Below are 22,783 nucleotides of genomic sequence, written 5' to 3'. Positions count from 1 at the left end.
TGCCTCACTTAAGTCTTCTTGTTACAGAATCAGCATTGTGAGTGTCAGCCCCATTCCTACTGAATAGCTTCTGGCTGGGAAAGAGTTAAGTTTCTGTAAGGAAAATGACATGCTATTGTAGTATGATATGGTTGTTTGGGGGGGTCACATAGTAAGACCACACCACCATGGCTGGATTTGGGGATGATCTCTAAAGAGACTAGACATGTTTGCTTAGTGTTTTATCCAGGTGAAAGACATATCCTAGAACAGAAAATGGGGACCTGTAAAAGAGGCCTTAGACTAGAAAAGGAGTTTTTCTGTAGACCTTGATTTCTAGAATCTGAACTAGGGCACGTTCCCAAGTAAAGAAGTTTCTTTATCTCATGAGGATAAGTCAAGGCCCAGGGAAGAAGTAGTCTCAGAACAGCCATATCTAGTGAGTTAAAATATTCTGTGTTTTGTTTTAGTTGTTATCCTCTTTAAGTAAAGCCTTAAGTTTAAGGACAATGAAGGAGTAAGTGTCCCTCCCTAAGCTAGAGGACGCAGGGGACATCCGAGCTCTGAGGCAGGGATAACAGTTAAGACCTCCCCAAGAAGAACATCAGGGATATAAGAATTTGGGCCAACTTTCACACATGGTGAATCTTCTCTGGAAGATTCTATATTCAAACACCAGGGAGGATTGGTTGGTTAGTCTACCAGTTAAAAGAATGGCCTTTGGATGTTTATAACCCTAGACTTTAGTCTGCCTTGCCACTATTTTACTATGTGAGTCTTGCCAAGTTACTGAACTTTCTGAGCCATAGTTTTCTTATCTGTAAAACAAAGATCAATTGTATGTATATCATTGGGTTTTTCTTTTCAAATAAATGCAAGATTAAGTTAATTCATGTCAGGAAGGTATTTAGCACAGCTTGGGACATAGGCTATGCACTTGAAAATGTTACAGGAGATTTCTTTACAGTGGTCTTCATCAGCTCTGAAGACCAAAATCTTCCTTTCTGCAGCAGTGATTCTCAACTCTCCAGTATGAAGAGCCCTTTGTTAACAACAAAATTCCACATTCTCATATAGAATTTGTACTTTAAGTGTTTGACTAAGAAAACAATAAAAGATGAATGACAAATTAATTCAGTAGTGCCTTTCAGTGTATCTGTATTTTGTTATTCACTAAATCGGGCCAGCAAACTGTGGCCTGTTTTTGTAAATAAAGTTTTATTCGAACACTGCCACACCTATTCATTTGCACCTGGCCGCTTTCACACTGCAACTCCAGAAACAGACAGTATGGACCACAGAGTTGAAAATGCTTACTTTCTGGCCTTTTACAGAAAGGTTTGTGAGCCCCTGCACTGCAGCATTGATATGAATTTGAAAAGCTCACAAACGACGAGCACCATGTGTCATGGACATGTCCTAATTTATAATTTTGAAAGAAAAAAAAATTAATATATTTTATTGATTTTTCTTACAGAGAGGAAGGGGAGAGAGATGGAGAGCTAGAAATGTCCATGAGAAACATCGACCAGCTGCCTCTTGCACCCCCCCTTCCCCCACCGGGGATGTGCCCGCAACCAAGGTACATGCCCTTGACCGGAATCGAATCTGGGACCTTTCAGTCCGAAGACCAATGTTCCACCGCTGAGCCAAACCGGTTTCGGCTAATTTTGAAATTTTTTGATACAAAAGTGGATTATGAGAATTTCATGTTTATCAGAACACCATAGGTTTAAAGAGAGTTGGTTAAATATTGTTCTTACAAACTGATTTCTTTGCTGTTGTGATGATTCCTTGGAAACAGCTTCTGAGCCAAAACCGGTTTGGCTCAATGGGTAGAGCATTGGTCTGTGGATTGAAGGGTCCCAGGTTCAATTCCAGTCAAGGGCATGTACATTGGTTGCGGGCATATCCCCAGTAGGGGGTGTGCAGGAGGCAGCTGGTCGATGTTTCTCATCGATGTTTCTAGCTTTATCCCTCTCCCTTTCTCTCTATAAAAAAAAAAATCAATAAAATATATTTTAAAAAAACAGCTTCTGAGAACATTGCAGTCTACTATAGTGCTGTTAAACTAGATCTTGGATAAGGTTGACACCTTCAGGAAGAAAGGAACAAGTTTACTTAGGGAAAGAGCTCCAGCTAAGCACCTTAATCCACATTTGTAAATAATTAGCACTTTATTGACAGGAGAAGTGATAACTTTGTCTAAAATTTTAATACCTGAAGTCTTCATGGGTCTCTTGTTTTTACTGATTGTCGTTTATAGTGCCTTGTCTGTTTTTATGCTAGGTTATCTGTGAGCTGAACAGTATATTTGAAAAGTTATTTGTAGAAATAAACAGGATAAGGATGACATACTTACCTCTAAGAGGGATTTCTTGTTGCCTGTGGCTGGGAATAGTCGCAAACTTTCTTAATTCAGATTGAAGGCTGGAGGTTCCCCGGGTCATCCACATGGCACACCATCAGGTATCCAGTCCATGTGAGAAAGGTTTACTTTTTTTTTTTTTAATTTTCTTTTTTTAAAAATATATTTTACTGATTTTTTTACAAAGAGGACAGGAGGGGGAGAGAGCCAGAAACATCTATGAGAGAAACATCGATCAGCTGCCTCCTGCACACCCTCCACTGGGCATGTGCCTACAACCAGACCCTTCAGTCTGCAGGCCAATGCTCTATCCACTGAGCCAAACCGGTTTCAACATATTCTGGTTTTCATTACAATCCAGTCCTTAGGACCCATTACTTACTTTTTCAGACTTTGCCTTACTGCTCCTCTAGGCTTGGGGGACAGGGTGGGGGGGAGGGTAAGTTTCCAAACTCAGTTTTCCCCAAATGTGTTGGGATCCACAAGCTTCCCAGTTTACTTAAATCTGGATGGTGGTGGTTTCAGATACAGGCCTGAAGTTCCCAATGTGCTAAATTATAGATGGCCTACCAGTAGGAGGACAGTGTTAAAGCTTTTCTTGGGTTATGACTAAGAGGCGTGTAGACATGTGGAAATCCTGCAGGTCAAGGGCAGAGATCCTGTGAATGGAGACTTAGGGGACTTTAGCTATGGGGTGTGCTCATGCAGCAGCTGAGGCTAGTTCTCAGAGGTGGGAATGAGACCCTTAAATTAGGGCATGGGGACATCTTTTACGCCTTGAAAGATGGGAATGAGGCTGTGTTGGGTAAAACATCACAGTGACGGATGCCAATCGGTGAACGTTCAGTTGTGCTCGTTCCAGTCTCAAGCCTAGGTTTCCCAAATACAGAATGAAGAAAGCAACAGTTCAACCTTTCCTCTGAGCATACAGTCCTTTAATTTTGTTGTAAAAATCACACATCCATGAAGCAAAGGATCCACAAAACATGATGATGAGAAGGTAAGTGGGGGTCGGGGGTGGTGAGGAATAGAAAGAGGCGACATGGAACCCCTAATATTGAGTTACATCACTTGTGACGCATGCACAATATCAAAGCAGCCCCGTGGTCACTGCAGCAACAGTGCAGCTCAGTGCTGGTGTGGGTTTCTGGGGATTGTAGTTTTCCAGTATTTGCAGTAGAGGAAGACCTGTCACTGCCATCTTTCACACCCATGCTGGCAAGCTGTGCATGGTCCATTGTGAGTGTGGAGGGGGCGGGGAGGTTGTTGGCACATCAGCAGTTAGCAATGTCTATAATAGAAGCTTACGGGGCTATTGGGACCTCAAGAAAGGCTAGAGGAACTTGAAAATCTTTTATCAGCAGTATGCATGGTATCCAACCTGGATGGATTAGGAATTAACTGGGAGATGGGAGACAGCGGGAGGTGGCAGTGCGCAGATGGGATCATTCCAGACAGAACCTGCTCCTAAGGTTTGGAAACATGAGAGCAATTCTAGATGGCTGAGAACACAAGGAGGTTGAATAGGGGCTGGTAAGAATGGGATTTGAACTTAGAAATGGGACAAAATCAGATCATGAAGGGTCTTGATGCCAAAACCCATGAATTTGGACCTTTTCTTGAATATACCGATATCTCAAACACAGCCCCATCAGTATGAATGACTTCCTCCTTTTCTGTTCTCCCTTCTTTTGCCCATCTTTGTTTTATCACTTGCCACACCATTCTGTGTCTTCATCCCCAGAGCTCAACAAGGGCCAGGGCATGTGATAAAAGCTCAGCGTTTTTTGAATGATCAGATTTGAGTTTTAGAAAAGCAACCCAAACAAGAGTAAGAAGGGAGCAAGGCTGGATGTAATTGCAAGTTATTTATATGTACCACTACAGTGATATTACGTACTTTAAAAACATTTACACACAGAAATTTTAGCTGTGGCTCAGTGCTTAAGAACTGTGGCCTGTGGACCAAACGGTCATGGGTTCGATTTCCAGCCAAGGGCACACACCTTCCTTCCCATCCCCTGTCCGGGCTTGTGCGGCAATCGATGTGTGTGTCTCACATCAATGATTCCCTCCCTCCCTCCCTCGCTCTGTTAAAAAAAAAAAAAAAAAAAAAAAAATCCATGGAGCCCTGGCCGGTTTGGCTCAGTGGTTGGAGCGCCGGCCTGCGGACTGAAGGGTCCCGGGTTCAATTCCAGTCAAGAGCACATGCTCAGGTTGTGGGCTCAATCCCCAGTGAGGGGCGTGCAGGAGGCAGCCGATTAATGATTCTCATTATTGATGTTTCTATCTCTCTCCCCCTCTACCTTCCTCTCTGAAATCAATAAAAGTATGTTTAAAAAAAAATGGAAAAAATGTTCTCAGGTGAAGATTAAAAACAAAACAAAAGCAAAAAGATACAGATTTTTAAAAAGATTCGGTAAGCAGAAATATTCTCGTATTTTCTTCCCACAACTTAAATGTATCATATTACATATACCCTATGGTATCCACACATGCACACCACTTTGGATGCTCCTCTGCAGTCAAAGGGAGCCATTGGAGGTTCTCAAACAGAGGAAGGCATCACAGTCTTTATCAACTGTCCTGAATCCACAAACTTTAGAAGCTGAGACATCAAACACTGTGATTACCTTAGACTGGTTCCCACTGTCCAGGAACAGCCTCAGTGCTTTACGCATTTATTTAATCCCCAAAGCCTCCCTATGCTATAGGTACTATTATTTCCTTTAAAAGTAATATTTTAAACTTAAAAAAAAATTTTTTTTATACAGATCTTAGGCACAATGGAAAAGAGCAAGAGAAACATCAATTTGTTGTTCCACTTATATATGCATTGATTGCTTCTGATATGTGCCCTGACTAGGAATCGAACCCACAACCTTGGCTCATCAGGACGATCTCTAACCGATTGAGCTATTCGGCCAGGGCAATATTTTAATTTTAATTTGAGGAACTGAGGTTAAGTGAGATGAGGAAACTGCCTGGGTCACACACAAGTGGCGAAGTCAGAATATTAACCCACCTAGCGCGGGCCCACAGTCCAAGAGCTTAACCATTACTGGAGTGGCGGAGGGGACACTTTTTTCTCTCCAGTGGCCTTGGTCAAGTACCTCCCGAATCAACGCTGTCGGGAGAGCGCTTGACAGTCCCCGGAGGCAGCCGGGACGCGCTAACCGCCGGGTGCTCTGTCCAACGCGGTTCTTTCGGGAAGGTCAGTTTACCCCCGTCAGACCTCCAGAAAGCAAAGAGCACACCCGCGAAGGCGCAGACGGAGAGGCCTGGTTCCTATGGTTTCCGGGGCGAGGCGGCGGAAGGAAGATCTACTTCCGGTGTCGCGCTGCTGGCGTCGCGCGGCGGGCATCCTTTGCGGCAGGTCTCCGCGTCGCCTGCAGATCGTACTGTACCTGGAGCCAGGAACAAGGGCACCGCGGCGGGACGGTAGGGCTTAGCTTAGGGAACTTCCTTCCAAGGTTTCTTTAACCGATTTCCTCGTGGCTGGCTGGGTGTCCGTTCTCTCTCACTCGAACTCTGGGCGTGTTTTCCGCTTCCCCAGGTCCCCTGGCCCACACAGCCAATGTCACCGAAGCCTGTAGCCCGCACCCCTCTGGGTTCTCCTTACAGGCTGAGTATCTGCCAGCTTAATGCTTTGGCCGTCTGGCTCTTAATCTGACGCCCCCGCTCCTTTTCTGGGCTGCAGAGTCCCCGCGTGACTGCGGCCTTCACACCGCTTCAGCTCATTTCGTTCTTCCCGACATGCACTGGACGCTCCAGCCTTGTCGGTCCCCAGTGTCCCTCAAACACACCCAGAGCCTGCGGCTGTAACTCCTGCTGTGCCCTCCTGCAGTACTCTGCCCACCGGCCTTCACTTCGCAAACTCAGCCCATCCTAAAAGGCATTTTCCAGCCACCTGGGCGGAATTGATTCTTCCTTCTTCGAGCTCTTCACCTCTGGTTTTGTTCCTTCCTTTGGGTCCCCAGTTCGCTGTGTATCTGTATTCTCGTCCTTAACGTTGCAGCTGCTGCGTTTCCCCATTCCAGTGCCTGGCACGTTATTATTTAGTCAATGACTTAAAGAATGGGTAGGAAATTTAAAAATTAAATTCACCTGTAGACCTACTATTCATACGTAACTGTTGCCTTTTTGTGTGTGTGCTTTCCTCCAGTCTTTTGCAGACAGTTTTTCTTGGGCATTGTTGTATTTTTCTTGACATTAAAATGTATGTCCCATGTTTGTTTTTCTTTCCCCCCGAATATTATTCTATTCTAAGTAGGTAATGGATTTAATTATCCATTTAAGTTGTTTGAAATTAACTTTTTTTTTTTTTTTTTTTTTTTTTTTAACAAACTATTACCTGGTTCCTGCCCTTACTGCATTTGTTGATCAATAAGGGAGACATTCTAGTAAATAGTCCATTATAGTGGCATGCAAAGAACTTCTGTGGGAAGTGGAGCCTGATGTGTTAACATAAAGGAGGGATGCCAGTTTCAGGATGGCTTCTCAGGGAAGGTGTCATCTAAGTTGATATGGATAGAAATATGTAAAGAAATGTTCCTGTGCTTATGCTTTTTTGTTGTTGTTGTTCTTTTCAGTTATTTCTTTACATCTGACTCAAAGAACTGGGATTATTAAGTCAAAACATAAAAACTCTTAACTTTTGATAAACATGACTTTGTCAATATAAAGATTTTTATTTTTTTTTAATATATTTTATTGATTTTTTTACAGAGAGAAAAGGAGAGGAATAGAGAGCTAGAAACATCGATGAGAGAGAAACATGGATCAGCTGCCTCCTGCACACCCCGAACCGGGGATGTGCCAGCAACCAAGGTACATGCCCTTGACCAGAATCGAACCTGGGACCTTTCCGTCTGCAGGCTGATGCTCTATCCACTGAGCCAAACCGGTTTTTGGCAAAGATTTTTATACTTTGTTTGTTTTAGATCTCTTTTCCTTGGGTTTTGTGAAAGCACAGAAATTGTTCGTCGACCATAAACTGGGAGAATTTGTCTAATGGTGCGAAGAAATTGGGAGAATAGTGTAAAATAACTTTCTAGAGTGCTATTTATCATAATAACCTTATTTTTCTTAGAAATGTACTCATTTGTATTTTATGGCATTATATCTTTTTTTTTTTTACCTTTCATTTCAGCCATGCCTTTCTTTGATATACAGAAGAAGCTGGGCATTGACTTAGACCGCTGGCTGTCAATCCAGAGTGCTGAACAGCCTCACAGGATTCCATCTCGATGCCATGCTTTTGAAAAAGAATGGATAGAATGTTCACACGGAATTGGCGGTATCCGCGCACGGAAAGAGTGCAACATAGAATATGAAGATTTATTAGAATGTCTGCTCCGGCAGAAAACGGTGAGGAAGCGGAGGAGGTGGGAGCTGAGTTACTTCCGTATTTCTTTGGGGCTACTTTTCAGTATTTTTAATTGGTCATTGAGTTGAATTGGCAAGACTTTTATGGTGAACACCTGTTTAGGTACCATGTCAAGGAACTTAAATGTCTTCAGATCTGAGGAAGACCTGCTGTTCCTCAATGCTCTTCTTCATCTCTGATTTTCCTTAGTATCGAACCTTGCTGTAACCATCAGGTTAGAAATTACATGTCCGTGTCTGTTTCTATTTTTGGAGTAGGCCATAAAGCAGAGTATCTACCCGTCTTGGATGTTTGTGAAAATCTTTGGGTGAAAATCTTTAAAATTCATTGAACCCTCATTGGGGAAGGGGTTAAAACCTTGAAGGTCTATTACATTGAACTTGATATAACAATCTCTGAAGTATTTATACTCTGGAGAAGGTGGAGGTGTTAATGAGATTGCTTTAGGTGAGCCTATCCAAAAATGCATGGAAAAAGGGGCTGCTAACACAGGACTAACACATTTAGAGCTCTATTCTCCCTTAAAGAAGAAATCTTTGAATGTGGGCTGTTTTGCCTATTTCTGTGCTCCAGATATAACAAATAGGAATGCTTTTATAACTTAGATTCTTGTAGTTCAAGAAGACAATTTAAATTTTAAGTTAAATTCATCAACATTTTAAATGTCTTAACGTCTGTTAGCATTTGGTTAAAGTAAAGCCAAATTTGCCAAAACCAGTTTGGCTCAGTGGATAGAGCGTCAGCCTGCGGACTGAAAGGTTCCTGGTTCGATTCCAGTCAAGGGCATGTACCTTGGTTGTGGGCACATCCCCAGTAGGAGCTGTGCAAGAGGCAGCTGATCGATGATTCTCTCTCATCGATATTTCTAACTCTCTATCCCTCTCTCTTCCTCTCTGTAAAATATCAATAAAATATATTTTAAAAAATAAAGTAAAGCCAAATTTGGAAGGAATGAGAGGGTGTCAGGTCATGATTTTGTATTGATCTCTGCAGGAATGCTGATCATTAAGTGGGTAATATTATAGTGTCTATATTGTAGGACAGTGAGTGGGTCATGTTTGGCCACCTACGAGCTAGTTCACAATGTATTCTCTGCTCGTGAGCCTGCTTTATTCCTTGCTCAGATTAAGACTTTACTCAGTGTGGAAAATTTACACCAGCAGGAGGCAGTGTGGTGAGGTAGAAAGGACATTGGATTGAAGTTAGAAGAGCTGGGTTTTGGTGTGGTTCTGCCACCACTATTTTTGTGTCTTCAGGCAAGTCACTTGTTTGTCTTGATCTCCTTATCTGGAAATATTCAGGAGTTCCCCCAAGGTCACTTCCTCATCCTGTGAATTTATGAATAGATCTGTTACTGTTTTAGAGGTTACCCTAAATGACCAGATACTTCCCCCTAGGTGAAGGAACTAGTGATTCAGGAACTTAGAAACAAGCCCTGTGCTAAGTGCCTGGCATATCATAATGCATTTTATTTCTCACAACAGCCTTGTAAGGTGCTTTACTTTTATTTCCCCCACCATAGAATTAAAAACGCTAAGGCCATTGCCTAACATCATATAGCTAGTAAGAGTATCCACTGGGATTTGAGGTTGGCAATGCTGCCTCCAGAGCCGGTGGTTATTATATCACAGCATTAAGTGGTTATTGGCTCTAGTTCAGGTGAAGATTTAATCCATGGTGTTCTGATAGCTCAACCATGACTAGTCTGCTGTTGGGAAACTTCTTTCATAAAAAAATCTATTTTTTAAAATATATTTTTATTTCAGAGAGGAAGAAAGAAGGAGAAAGAGATAGAAACATCAATGATGAGAGAATCGTTGATTGGCTGCCTCCTGCACGTCCCCCACTGGGGATCGAGCCCACAACCTGGGCATGTGCCCTTGACTAGAATCGAACCTGGAACCTTTCGGTCCACAGGCAGACACTCCATCCACTGAGCCAAACCAGCTAGGGCAAGAAATCTATTTTTTAAATACATTTTTATTGATTTTAGAGAGGGGGAGAGAGAATCATCAGTTGACTGTCTCCTGCATACCCCCTATTGGGGATCGAGCCTGCAACCTAAGCATGTACCTTTGACTAGAATTGAGGGACCCTTCAGTCCATAGGCTGACCCAAACCAGCGAGGGCAGCCCAGCCTTTTTTTTTTTTTTTTTTTTTTTCCCTTCACCCCAGGATATTTTTTCCATTGATTTTTAGGGAGAGTGGAAGAGTGAAGGAAAGAGAGAAACATATCAATTGGTTGCCTTCCTGCATGAGCCCGGACCAGGCCCTGGGCCCGGGGAGGAGCCTGCAATCAAGGTACATGCCATTGACCTGAATGGAACCTGGAACCCTTTGGTCCACAGGATAACACTATCCACTGAGCCAGACTGGCTAAAGGCAGACTTTTTTTTTTAAGTCCCTGTCCTAATGGAGCTTAATAAGATGGGGGAGGGGAGCAGAAAGTTAACCAACAATAAAAAGCAGTGTGTCGGGAGTTGAGTGCAGTGGGGAAAATGAATAGGAAAGGGATAGAAAGCCCTGGTCATGGGGGCTAAGTTGTTTTTCTTTTTTAAATATGGCGGTCAGAGAAGAGTTCAACACAAGACATTTGAGCAGAGACTTAGAGAAAGTGAGCCAAGTGGAAGCCAGGGGAGAGTGTGTTGGGCAGAAGCAGCGACAAGTGCACAGATTCCTGAGCTGGATCAGGGAGAGCTAGAGGAAGGCGTTAAGACATAAAGTCAGGGAGGTCGGCCTCGTAAGTCATTATAAGGAAGGACTCGGTTTTTCTTTCAGTAAGATGGGAAGCCATTGAGTTTTGAGCAAGTAAATAACGCAGTCATGACTAGTGAGTGTATTTTTTATGTCGAAGAGTCCATGTGAATCATGCTCTCACACAGGCTTGTATAGCATGGCATTTGCTAGGAATGTCCTACCTGAGAAGAGGCAGAACTCGCGGCTCAACACTAGTGACTAGTAGCTGAGAGTGTATATTGGGTCTTAATTTCAGTGTAGTAGGAAGAGACCTTACATTGGCTATTTCTGCTTCATTCATACTCAGCGAACAGTCAACAGCAGCAGTGCCGCCTTCACATAGAGAGGTCAGGAATAGATAGCCTTTAATATTTTAAAAGCTTTAGTATGTATGACTATGCCTCTTAAATGTCTTTTTGTTTGTTTGTTTTTTAAATATATTTTTATTGATTTTAGAGAGGAAGGGAGGGGGGAGAGAGAGAGAAACATCAGTGATGATAGAGAATCATTGATTGGCTGCCTCCTGCACAGCCCTTATTGGGGATCAAGCCCGAAACACCGGCTTGTGCCCTTGACCAGAATCGAACCCGGGACCCTTCAGTCGCAAGCTGATGCTCTCTCTACTGAGCCAAACCAGCTAGGGCTCTTGTTTTTGTCTTGTAAATTTTGTTATTAAATTTCAAGGAGATATTATTATATATACCAGAAGTGTATTTATTAAAAGCTTGAGAAGTTATTTCAAGTTAGTTTTTAAAAGACAGGTTTCATCTTAGAGGCCCTCTGAAAATGAAATCAATTTTCCTTCTGGTTCTCCAGCCCTCACTTTCTGGTGCATATCTCCCCCTAGTTTTTTATTTACTTGTGTTTGTTTATATTTTAAAGGAACATTGACTTGTTGTTCTACTTATTTATGCATTCATTGGTTGATACTTGTCTGCCCTGACTGGGGATCAAATCTGCCACCGTGGTGTATTGGGACAATGCTCTGAGTTACCCAGCCGGGGCCTCCCCCTAGTTTTAAATACTTTCTTCCTTTGACAGATGAAACGCCTGAGTGCCATCGTGAAACAGCGGAACAAGCTAATCAAGGAGGGGAAGTACACACCTCCACCCCACCACACGGGCAAGGAGGAGAACCCAAGGCCCTAAGCAGAGCAGCAGCTGGAGGCTGATTTTCATGTACATCTTCTCCACTGGGAAGCTTATGTCCTGACAACTTCTTTGTGAAAGTATCTAAAAATAAAGGATTGCTTCATCCTATTGGTTCTGTTTTCTCTTGGATCAGACTTTTCTATAAGATTGCAACCTATTTTTTAAGTTTGGGAAAATGCCTCTAGCTATGCCTTAAAAATTAGCATCCAGGGAATAATGAACAGCACTTAATGAGGTACTTCAAGTATGGTAACTCATTTAAGAAGTTGCAGTGTCCTGTAGTGCTTTGATTCTGGTTTATCTTCCGTAAAGCACAGACTTGTGCTGGAGGGAGAGGCAGCAGAGACTGATTGTGTGTTTACTATAAGGTCTGTCAAGTCTACCATTAAGGCTAAAAAAATACCACATTCAAATAACAGTTTTGAAGAAGCAATGCCATTGTTTTAATTTGCTATCTTACACCAGAGGTATAGTACCTTTAATTGGCATGCTTAGGAATCTGGGTATAGAAGGTATGAACCTTATAAGATTAATATATATTGAGAATATAGTTGAAACCTTTGATATCTTCCAGCATTTCCCCCCAAATTTTTAATGTAAAAAATATATATATAACAATATTTACCATCTTAACTATGTTTAAGTGTCCAGTTGAGTGGCATTAAGTACATTCATATTTTTGTGCAACCATCACCACCATCCATCTCTAGAACTCTTTCTTCCATCTTGGAAAACTGAACTTACAATGCCCATTAAACAGTAACTTCCCGTCCTCCCCTTCCTCCAGCTCCTGGCAACCAGGATTCCATCTTCTATATGATTTGGACTACTACAAGTACAACATATCAGTGGGATCATACAGTATTTTTCACTTTTTAATCCTTGCCTGAGTGTATGTGTATTAATTTTAGAGAGAGAAGAAGCATTGACATGGAAGAGAAACATGATTGGCTTCTTCCACAGAAGATTGACCCCACAACCCAAGCATGTGCCCTGATGGGAAATCGAACTAATGACCTTTTGGTGCGTGGGATGAGACGCCCAACTAACGGAGCCACCGGTCAGGGCCAATATTCTCTTTTTGTGACAGACTTATTTCACTTTGCATAATGTCCTCGAGGTTCTGTAACAAGTCAGCATTTCTTTCCGAGGCTGAATAATATAAAAATGGTGCCCTGTCCCCCTCCCCACACCCCAGCCTAGGCATCTGGAGGACTCCCAGTGACCATTCTAATTCCTGCGATTGGCATGTTTATTACATACCAGAGATTTGAGCAGAAACAGCGTATCATTTGGAGGCACTCATCTGCCAGCCCGGCTGAAGGCAGGAGCAACCCTGAACTGCCATGGCTTCAGCTGCCTGGGCAATTCCAGTCAAGAAAGAGATGGGGAGAAAGAGATGTAACAAAACCTTACTTGGAGCTACAGGTTCAATACGTATGTCACTTACATCAGAACATCAAGCATTTCAAACCCAGTCTTGTTTTGAAGTCACCTTGGGCAAGTTGCATTCCCTTTCTGAGCTGCAGTCTCTTCGACTGCAAAGTAGAGATCATTCTATTTACTTAATGGAATCCCCCTGATAATTAAGGGAACACACAGGCATTTAACCCAGAACTACTTTGCGTATAATAGGTACTAGATAAATGATAGCTGTTGCTTCTCATTATTGTTATTCTTCACTATTATCTGTGGTCAGCCCTCCTAAAGGGTCTCTTCAAGTTGAGTTGCCTCCTAGTCTGATGCCAATGTTCTTTTTTCCTTGTTTTGCAGAGGGCCAGACACATGGCACTGTGACCAAGGAGAATGATAATGTCTTAGGACTGTGGTCGGCAAACCACGGCTCGTAGCCACATGCCGCTCTTTGGACCCTTAAGTGTGGCTCTTCCACAAAGTACCACGGCCTGGGCGAGTCTATTTTGAAGAAAGTGGTATTAGAAGAAGTTTAAGTTTAAAAAATGTGGCTCTCAAAAGAAATTTCAGTCATTGTACTGTTGATATTTGGCTCTGTTGACTAATGAGTTTGCCGACCACTGTCTTAGGCCATACACACCTGCAAGATGTATTGAGCAGAGGATGTTGTTGATAAACCAAATTGTTTTTTCTTTTTATTTATTTATTTATTTATTTATTTATTTATTTATTTATTGTTAATCCTCAGCCGAGGATATTTTTCCAATGATTTTTGGAGAGGGTGGAAGGAAGAGGGAGAAACAGAGAGAGAAACATTGATGTGAGAAAGAGACATTGATTGGCCACCTCCCACACACGCCCCAACCAGGGCCGGAGATCAAGCCTGCAACCCAGGTTCTTGACCTGTTCGCAGGCAGATGCTCTGCTCTGTCCATTGAGCCAAACTGGCTAGGGCAATTGTTTTGTCTTTTATCTCCAGAAACTGAGCACCTAAGGGAAGCCAAGGCTCCTGCAGGAAGCCCAGGCCTGCCGTCAGTTGTTGGGTGGTGCTTTGTCCAGAGCAAGGGATTGTTCAACTTTTCTCAGCCCTGGTCAGAAGGCTGGAGATGCTAAGCTGAGAAATAAAGGGGTGAGCATTCAGGCAAAAGAAGATCAACTTCTTTTGGTAGTTCCTTCCCGGAGAAGCCAGAATGCCCTGGATCAAAGTGGCCAGGTGTCTCATGAAGCCTCATGTCCTTTGTAAGGGGTCAATGAACTCAGATTTTGCCTCCACATTAGAGCTGTTAGGTTTGGATACAGAAATGGCAGAGCTATTTGATCAGGTTAACAGAGCTAGCTTCTTGTTTGACTCCATGATGAAAAATAGATCATTTTCAGGCTTCTCCTGAGAACTATTGAAACTTCCGCATTTCTGGGATCACCAATCTGACTGAAACTACCAACCCAGCATTCTTTGCTCTTTTAGGTTTTAGAACACACAGCTACCTCCCCTCGGGCTTCACTTTGCAGCCGCTGAAAATCCAACGCTTCTGCTGGCATATGGTTCTATGGGCCAACTGGCTTTGTCCTGCTCTCCAGAAGAATGGGATGGGAGCCTAATGCCAGTTCAATTCAAAATTAGGGGTTTCTCAAGAGGAGGAAGGAGCTAGCTGTTTCCTGAGATGAGAGTGGGACTTTTTGTTTTTTAATATATTTTTATTGATTTCAGAGAGGAAGGGAGAAGGAGAGAGAGAGAAACATCAATGATGAGAGAGAATCTGATTGGCTGCTTCCTGCACGCCTTCTACTGGGGATCGAACTCCCAACCCAGGCATGTGCCCTTGACCAGAATCGAACCTGGGACCCCCTCAGTCCGCAGGTGGACACTCTATCCTCTGAGCCAAACCAGCTAGGATGAGAGTGGGATTTTATTTTTATTTTTTACTGTAACCACTCAGAACAGTCTGTGCTAACACAGAGTTTTGTGCCGGGAGAGCAAGAACATTACTGCAATGATGTAGCAGAATCTTTTCAGGATCCTGCCAATGGCTCCTTTTCTGATGTCATATCTAATCTTTATTGTGGCCAATACTTCCTGGAGGTCAAACACCAGTTCTGATACAGAGGTAGCGAGTTCAGATTCTTTTGGAATGTAATAACTAGGGATACAAGCCTTTTGTAAGAATAAATACATTCACTGTGAGAGGGGCAGGACTTATAGTAAACTCATTATCACCCACCCACGAGCAGTGGATGCCCAGCTCCAGCCAATTGTTACCAAACAGAAGTCCAGGCCAGAATGACTTATCTTTCAATGTTTCATGACAAATCAGAAGTCTACATTGTTATGACAAATATGCAATTTTTAAATTTTACTTGTTTTAAAAAACATGTTTTAATTGATTTTAGAGAGAAGGGAAAGGAGAGGGGAAGAGAGAGAAACATGGATGAGAGAGAAACATCAAATTGGTTGCCTTCTGCACAGCCCCTACTGGGGATCAAGCCTGCAGCCCACGTATGTGGACTGACCAGGAATCAAACAGGTGACCTCTCTAGTTGCATGGGACTCAGCTCAACCAACTAAGCCACACTGGCTGGGCTCAAATATGTGATTTTTAAATGTCATTAATTTTTTGCCCAGCAATGAGCACGTGGACAACAGAATTTATTTATTTTTAATGTTTTTATTGACTTTTTAGAGAAGGAGGGAGGGAGAGGGAGAGAGAGAGAGAAACATCAATAATGAGAGAAACATCATTGATTGGCTGCCTCCTGCATACCCCTTACTGGGAACCAAGCCTGCAACCCTGCATGTGCTTCGACCAGGAATCAAACCTGTGACTTCTTGGTTCATGGGTCAACACTTCACCAACTGAGCTACACCGGCTGGGCTGGACACCAAAATTTAAATTAAAAAAGATATATACAGCCGAAACCGGTTTGGCTCAGTGGATAGAGCGTCGGCCTGCAGACTGAAGGGTCCCAAGTTCGATTCCGGTCAAGGGCATGTACTCTGGTTGCGGGCACATCCCTGGTGGGGGATGTGCAGGAGGCAGCTGGTCGGTGTTTCTCTCTCATCGATGTTTCTAACTCTCTCTCCCTCTCCCTTCCTCTCTGTAAAAAATCAATAAAATATATATATATATATATATATATATATATATATATATATATACCATTTATAATCACCTTAATAATGTGTAGGTATAAATAAAATAAAACATGGACAAAATTCCTATGATGAAAAGCCCAAGTGCTTTTGAAAGAAATTAAAGAATATCTAAAAAAAAATGGAGAGACAAGCTTTGTTCATGGACTGGAAGACTGATCATAGTAAAGATGTCAATTTCCCCCAAATCTATATACAAGATTAATGAAATTCCTATTAAAATCCCAGCAAAATTTTTTGATAGGTATAAACAATATTATTCTAAAATGTAAAGATAAAGGCAAAGGAACTAGAATAGCCAAAACAATTTTGAAAACAAGGAATGAAATGAAAGGAATCACTATATCCAATTCAAAGACTGATCCTATAGCTACAGTAGTCAACCTATGCAGTACCAGCAGATGGAGAGACACATTGATCAATGGACCAGAATACAGAACCCAGAAATATCCCCATACAATTCTGTGGTGGATAGAAGTGAAAACCCATTCTATCAACCAAACCTCACACCTTCACTCAAAATGGTCACAGTAGTTCAAATATAAATTTATAGAAACTTAGCAAATAAGAGAAAATATTCAGGACCTTGGGCTCTGTGAAGAATCAGACATGACACCAAAAGCACATTCCAATGAATAAATAAATAGATTGGACTTCATCAAAATTAAAATCTTTTGCTCTGTGAAAGAGATCCTGTTTAGAAGATAAAATACAGAGTGGGAGAAAATATTTGCAAATCATATGTCTCACCAATGACTCTACCTAGAATATAGAAAGAATACCCAAAACTGAACAGTTAAAAAAAATACCCCCAAATTAATTAGAAAGTAGACAAAATACTTGATAAGACATTTACTGAAGAGAATACAGATGTCACCGCACACTTGTGAGAACAACTAAAATAAAGCATGGTGGCAATGCAAATGCTGGTGAGGATGTGAAGAAACAACCTCACACATCTCAGGTGGGACTGTAAAATAATACAACCACTCATTAAAACAGTTGAACATTTTCTTTTAAAAAAAATACCGAGATTGCCACACAATCCAGAAATTGCACTCCTGGGTATTTATTTTAGGTAAATGAAAACATGTCCACATGAAAACCAATAAGTGATTGCTCACAGCAATTTTATTTGTAGCAGCCAAAACCTGGAAACAACCAGAATGTCTCTTGACTAGGTGAATGGGTAGACAAAGTGAGGTACATCCACATCATGTGCAGTGGGTTAAAAAGCATATGTCATGTTCTAACTCCTGGGAGTGTGAATGTGACCTTATTTGGGAAAAAGGGTCCTTGCAAATGTGATTAAGTTAAGCATCTCCAGATGAGATCCCCCCCCTCTTTTTTTTTTAAATCCTCACCTAAGGAAATATTTCCATTGAATTTAGAGAGTGGAAGAGTGAGGGAAAGACAGAAGCATGGATGTGAAAGAAACACATAGATTGGTTGCCTCCTGCACATGCCCCAAGCAGGGCCTGGGCTGGAAAGGAGCCTACAACAGAGGTACATGCCCTTGACAGGAATTGAACCTGGGACCCTTCAGTCCACAGACCAAAAGCTCTAGCCACTAAGCAAAACTGGTTAGGGCGAGATCATCTTGTATCATCCAAGTGGGCCCCCAATCCGATGACAAGTATCCTGAGAAGAGAAGAGAAGACCCAGACATAGTGGAGAAGGCCATGTGGAGATGGGGACAGATGAGAGTGGTGTTGCCACAGAAGCTGGAAGAGGGAAGGGAGGATTCTCCTTTGGAGGGAGTGTGGCCCTCCCACACCTGGATTTAGGACTTCTGGCCTCCAGAACTGCCAGAGAATACATTTCTGTTGTCTTAAGCCTCCAAGTTTGTGCTCATTTGTTATGGCAGCTCCAAGAAACAAATGCATCCTGGAATATTATGCAGCAATGACAGGGACCAAACTTGATATAGCAACAACTTAGATGGATCTCAAAGGCTGAGGGGGGAAGAAAAAAAAATCTCAAAAGGCCACATCCTGTAAAATTCCATTTACATAGCATTTCCAAAAGGACCAAATGATGAGATGGAAAACAGATTAATGGTTGCCAAGGAGCAGGTTCGGTGGGGGGAGGAGGGAGTGTGTGTGGCTATAAAGCAGCATGAAGGAGCTCTCTGTGGTGCTGGGACAGTTCTGTCTGTTGATTGTGGTGGTGGTTACTAGAATTGAAAGGTGATAAAGTGAAACAGATCGTACAAGTGGAAACACATTCTGCAAGTATAAACTTCTTGCTCTTTATATTGTACTATAATTATGTAAGATGTAACCATTGGGGAAAACGAGCGAAGGTTACATGGGACCTGTCTTTGCGACTTCCTGTGGATCTATAATTATTTCAAAATAAGTTTTTAAAAAGGTTAATAACATGAGGGAGCTTTGGAAGTGATTGGCACGTTTTATGTTTTTTATTGTGGTCATATGGGAAGATACAGCTTTCAACACTCATCTTACCAGACTCTTAAAATGGGTGTATGGTATCACATGTAAACTACACCTCAATCAAGTTGGGGAATTTTTTTTTTTAGTTAAAAAAAACAACACAAAAGTATATGGAAAAAGCAAACTATATTAGTTTTCACAGAGTTTTCTAGGCCAAATACTGAAATATTTTATCTTTTGCCACCTAATACCTTACAAATCAACCTCTATTACTGAACATATCAATGCAATGGTTCCCTTAACTCCCCAACATTTGATAGGGAATAGAAATGGGTAAATGGCCCTAATTGATTTGGCTCAGTGGACAGGGCATTAGCGTGTTCTGAAGGGTCCAGGTTTGATTCTGGTCAACCACACATACAGGGGTTGTGGGTTCGATCCCCAGTAGGGGACGTGCAGGAGGCAGCTGATCAATGATTTTCTCTTATCATTGATGTTTCTATCTCTCTCTCCTCTCTTCCTCTCTGAAATGAATAAAAAAAATATGTATTTTTTAAAAGAAATGGGTAAATGTTATCAAATGAAGGTGAATAGAGGCCATTGGAGAGGAGATAGAGATTGTGGCCTCCAGCCTATGGGCACAATGTATTTCTTAAATATTTATTAATTTTTAGAAAGACAGGAGAGAAAAAGATTGATTTATTATTCCACTTATTTATTTATTCATTGTTTGGTTCTTGTATGTGCCCTGACCAGGAAGTGAAACCACAACCTGGTATATTGGAATGACACTTGAGCCAACTGAACTATCTGGACAGGGCCTAATCGCATAATTTAGATAGTCTCTTGCTAACATATCTGGAGATGTTCCTTCCACTCCTTGTATTATATAAGGACTAAGCACATAAAACCAGCCAACCTTAGATTATATTTTCTCCATCCTAGTCTGTAAATATTCTAGGATATCAAAGAAGAAAATTTGGACCAGTAGAAATTCCTCTTTGTTTTTGTTTTTTTTTTTGTTGTTGTTGTTGTTGTTTTAATATATTTTATTGATTTTTTACAGAGGAAGGGAGAGGGATAGAGAGTTAGAAACATGGATGAGAGAGAAACATTGATCAGCTGCCTCCTGCACACCTCCTATTGGGGATGTACCTGCCACCAAGGTACATGCCCTTGACTGGAATTGAACCTGGGACCTTTCAGTCTGCAGGCTGATGCTCTATCCACTGAGCCAAACCAGTCAGGGCTGCAATTACTCTTTGAATTATTATTTCTCATTCTAAATCCTGTTTCCCTATTAGACTGTAAGCTGAAGGGCAGGACTTTCTATGTTGTTCTAACAAAGAGTCTGGTAAGATGAGTGTTGAAAGCTGTATCTTCCCATATGACCACAATAAAAAACTCAGCAGTCACTCAGGAATCCTTTGCAACTGATGAATTGTAATGCCACTTGTTCAGGGGAATGCACAGCAATTTATGAATGAAGGGAAGTTCATAAAGTGTACTTCTGGCCTAAAAATCAATGGAAAAATATCCTCTGGTGAGTATGGGCTGGAAACAGTAGATAAAATACTTAAATGGAAGCCTTTCCCATCCCAGTCCAACCTAGTTAGCTTCAAACTAGTTTATCATTTAAAGCAGCCAAAGACCACTTCCAGGAATAAGCCTAAAGAAACAATCGCACCTGTACATAAAAATGCATGTTGAAAAATATTTGTTGTAGCGTTGTTTCAGTTTGACAAATTGGAAATAATCAAAATGTCAAAGAGAAAAGAATAAAATAGTTTAGGCCCGCAGTGGTCGGCAAACTCATTAGTCAACAGAGCCAAATATCACAGTACAACGATTGAAATTTCTTTTGAGAGCCAAATTTTTTAAAGTTAAACTTTTTCTAATGCCACTTCTTCAAAATAGACTCGTGTAGGCCGTGGTATTTTGTGAAAGAGCCACATTCAAGGGACCAAAACTACAGTTTGCCGACCACGGAATTAGGGCATATCACAAATGCCATACTAAGTAGCCATCATGAAGGAGAAGCAGACCTTGAAAAAGTTATACAATAAAAGTAAAGGCAAGGCAACTCAAATAACAAGCAAGCCCTGGCCAGTGTGGCTCAGTTTATTGAGTGTTGTCCCGGGCGCCAAAAGGTTGCTGGTCCTTTTCCTGGTGAGGGCACATGCCCTGGTTGCGGGCTCCATCCTTGGTAAGGGGCAAGCAGGAGGCAGCCAATAGATGTTCTGCTTTCACATCAATGTTTCTTTTCTCCCTCTCTTATCCTCTCTCTCTCAAAAAGAAAAAAGCAATAAATGTATGTTCAAAGAATTAAGGTATGGAATAAACAAAAACATTATTGGCAAAAGATTAAAAAAAGAAAGAAAATGCAAGTGTCAGAGTTCTGGTATATTATATAGATAAATAGATATAGGTATACACATATTTCCTTTAAAATGAATTTTTTAATTTAATATATAAACATATTTCTCTAAACTTAAGAAAACGTTTGGAAAATATACAATAATATTTTGACAGTAATTGCTTTTGCAATCTGGGATTAGAGGCACATTTTTACTTCTTACTTTAGAGAATTTTTGTAAGAAGTAGGATTAAAGAAAACCCCTTTAGACCCATGAAATGATCCCCACTCATTTATAATAGTAGTACAGTTTACTCTTAGTGGCATTTCAGCTTTTACCTATCAGACTATCAAGGATCAGCAATTTTGGTTTCAGTGTTTCAACCTGAATAGGAGAAACAGATCTTCTGGAACAGAAGCCACCAAGCCCCCCTCAACCTGCATCACTGTTTCGCCTTCCTCCGCTCCGCAGCGGCCCCTGCCGTCTCTTCAGGGACCTCACACCATCCGTGATCCATTCTATTTTTCTTTTCTTCTCTTTCTTTTCTTTTCTTTCTTTTTTTCTTTCTTTCTTTCTTTCTTTCTTTCTTTCTTTCTTTCTTTCTTTCTTTCTTTTTTTTTTTAAATACTTTTACTGATTTCAGCGAGGAAGGGAGAGGGAGAGAGAGACAGAAACATCCAAGAATCATTGATCGTCTGCCTCCTGCACACCCTGCCCCGTACTGGGAATGGAGCCGGCAACCCGGGCATGTGCCCTTGACCTGAATCGAAGCTGGGACCTCTCAGTCTGCAGGCCGACACTCTATCCACTGAGCCAAACCAGTTAAGGCCATTCTATTTTTTAGATCAGTGTTCAAACATCCTCAAATCTTTCCCTGCTTAAAAACAAACACGCAAACCAACTCCCAACTTCAGATCCCACAATTCTACCCTGTCATTTCTCCTTCCCTTCGCTGCCAAACTTTGCCATTTCCTTCCCACTCTTCAGCTCACCCCAGCCTGCTTCTAGCGGCCAAAGTCCGCTGATCCCCGTGTGCCCAATCACCAAAAGCAATAAAAGACTTACCGTGCATCCTGGTGCAGGCCTTCCTTAGTCTCCGGGCATCTAGTCTGCAAACATGACATTGGAGAGAGAGCTGGTTTCCTTGTGCTGCTCAAGAGAGATATAGGGCCCCACACGGCCTCCCTATAATTAGAAACCGCATAATGATAAAGAACATCTGCATTGCATTTCATGTCACAAAGGGACAGGATGTGTTCCCTGCTCAGAGCTGTTTCCCCAGTCTCACTTAGAATGATCCTCAAACTACTTTGCACCAGGCCTTCCAGGGTCTAGCTCCTGCCCTTGTCTCTTACCAGCCTCATCTACCGCTCCGCACCTCACCCCTCGCTCTCTTCGGTCCCTGCCTGCTCTCAGCACCTTCGCACTCACCGTTTCCTGTCTGAGATGCTCTTCCTCTCCGCTGTCCCATCTGGAAGGTACCAGCCACGCCGGACTCCTGAGACGTGGCTACTCTGAACTGCCCCAAGTGTAAAATGCACACAGGGTTTTTTGTTTGTTTGTTTGTTTTAATATATTTTATTGATTTTTTACAGAGAGGAAGAGAGAGGAACAGAGAGTTAGAAACATCGATGAGAGAGAATCATCGATCAGCTGCCTCTTGCACACCCCCTACTGGGGATGTGCCCGCAACCAATGTACATGCCCTTGACCGGAATTGAACCCGGGACCTTTCAGTCCGCAGGCCGACGCTCTACCACTGAGCCAAACCGGTTTCGGCTGCACACAGGTTTTGAGAGCCTCATTCACATACATGAAAAAGAGTGACTTAAAAATATCTAATTA

The 22,783-nt window shown here is 42.0% G+C and overlaps 2 protein-coding genes across 2 annotated transcripts in view; one reads left to right on the top strand and one right to left on the bottom strand.

The window, feature by feature from the left end:
- RHBDL2 (rhomboid like 2) overlaps positions 1 to 22,064 on the bottom strand; it is a 92,901-nt gene extending 70,837 nt beyond the window's left edge. Inside the window, exon 1 of the mRNA XM_084873283.1 lies at positions 22,004 to 22,064. The gene's annotated coding sequence lies outside the window, so the exon portion shown is untranslated. The remainder of the gene's footprint in view (positions 1 to 22,003) is intronic.
- NDUFS5 (NADH:ubiquinone oxidoreductase subunit S5) lies at positions 5,646 to 11,732 on the top strand. The gene is made up of 3 exons (XM_084873299.1): positions 5,646 to 5,788; positions 7,500 to 7,717; positions 11,514 to 11,732. Exons 2-3 carry the CDS (start codon positions 7,502 to 7,504, stop codon positions 11,619 to 11,621), a joined length of 324 nt encoding a protein of 107 aa, XP_084729425.1. The 5' UTR covers positions 5,646 to 5,788; positions 7,500 to 7,501; the 3' UTR covers positions 11,622 to 11,732.
- Positions 22,065 to 22,783: the final 719 nt, after the last annotated feature.

Source organism: Pipistrellus hanaki, assembly GCF_964339955.1.
Source record: "Pipistrellus hanaki genome assembly, chromosome: 2".
NCBI lineage: Eukaryota > Metazoa > Chordata > Mammalia > Chiroptera > Vespertilionidae > Pipistrellus > Pipistrellus hanaki.
The sequence above is the reverse complement of the archived record's forward strand: the minus strand, read 5'-3'. Positions and strand labels throughout refer to the sequence as shown.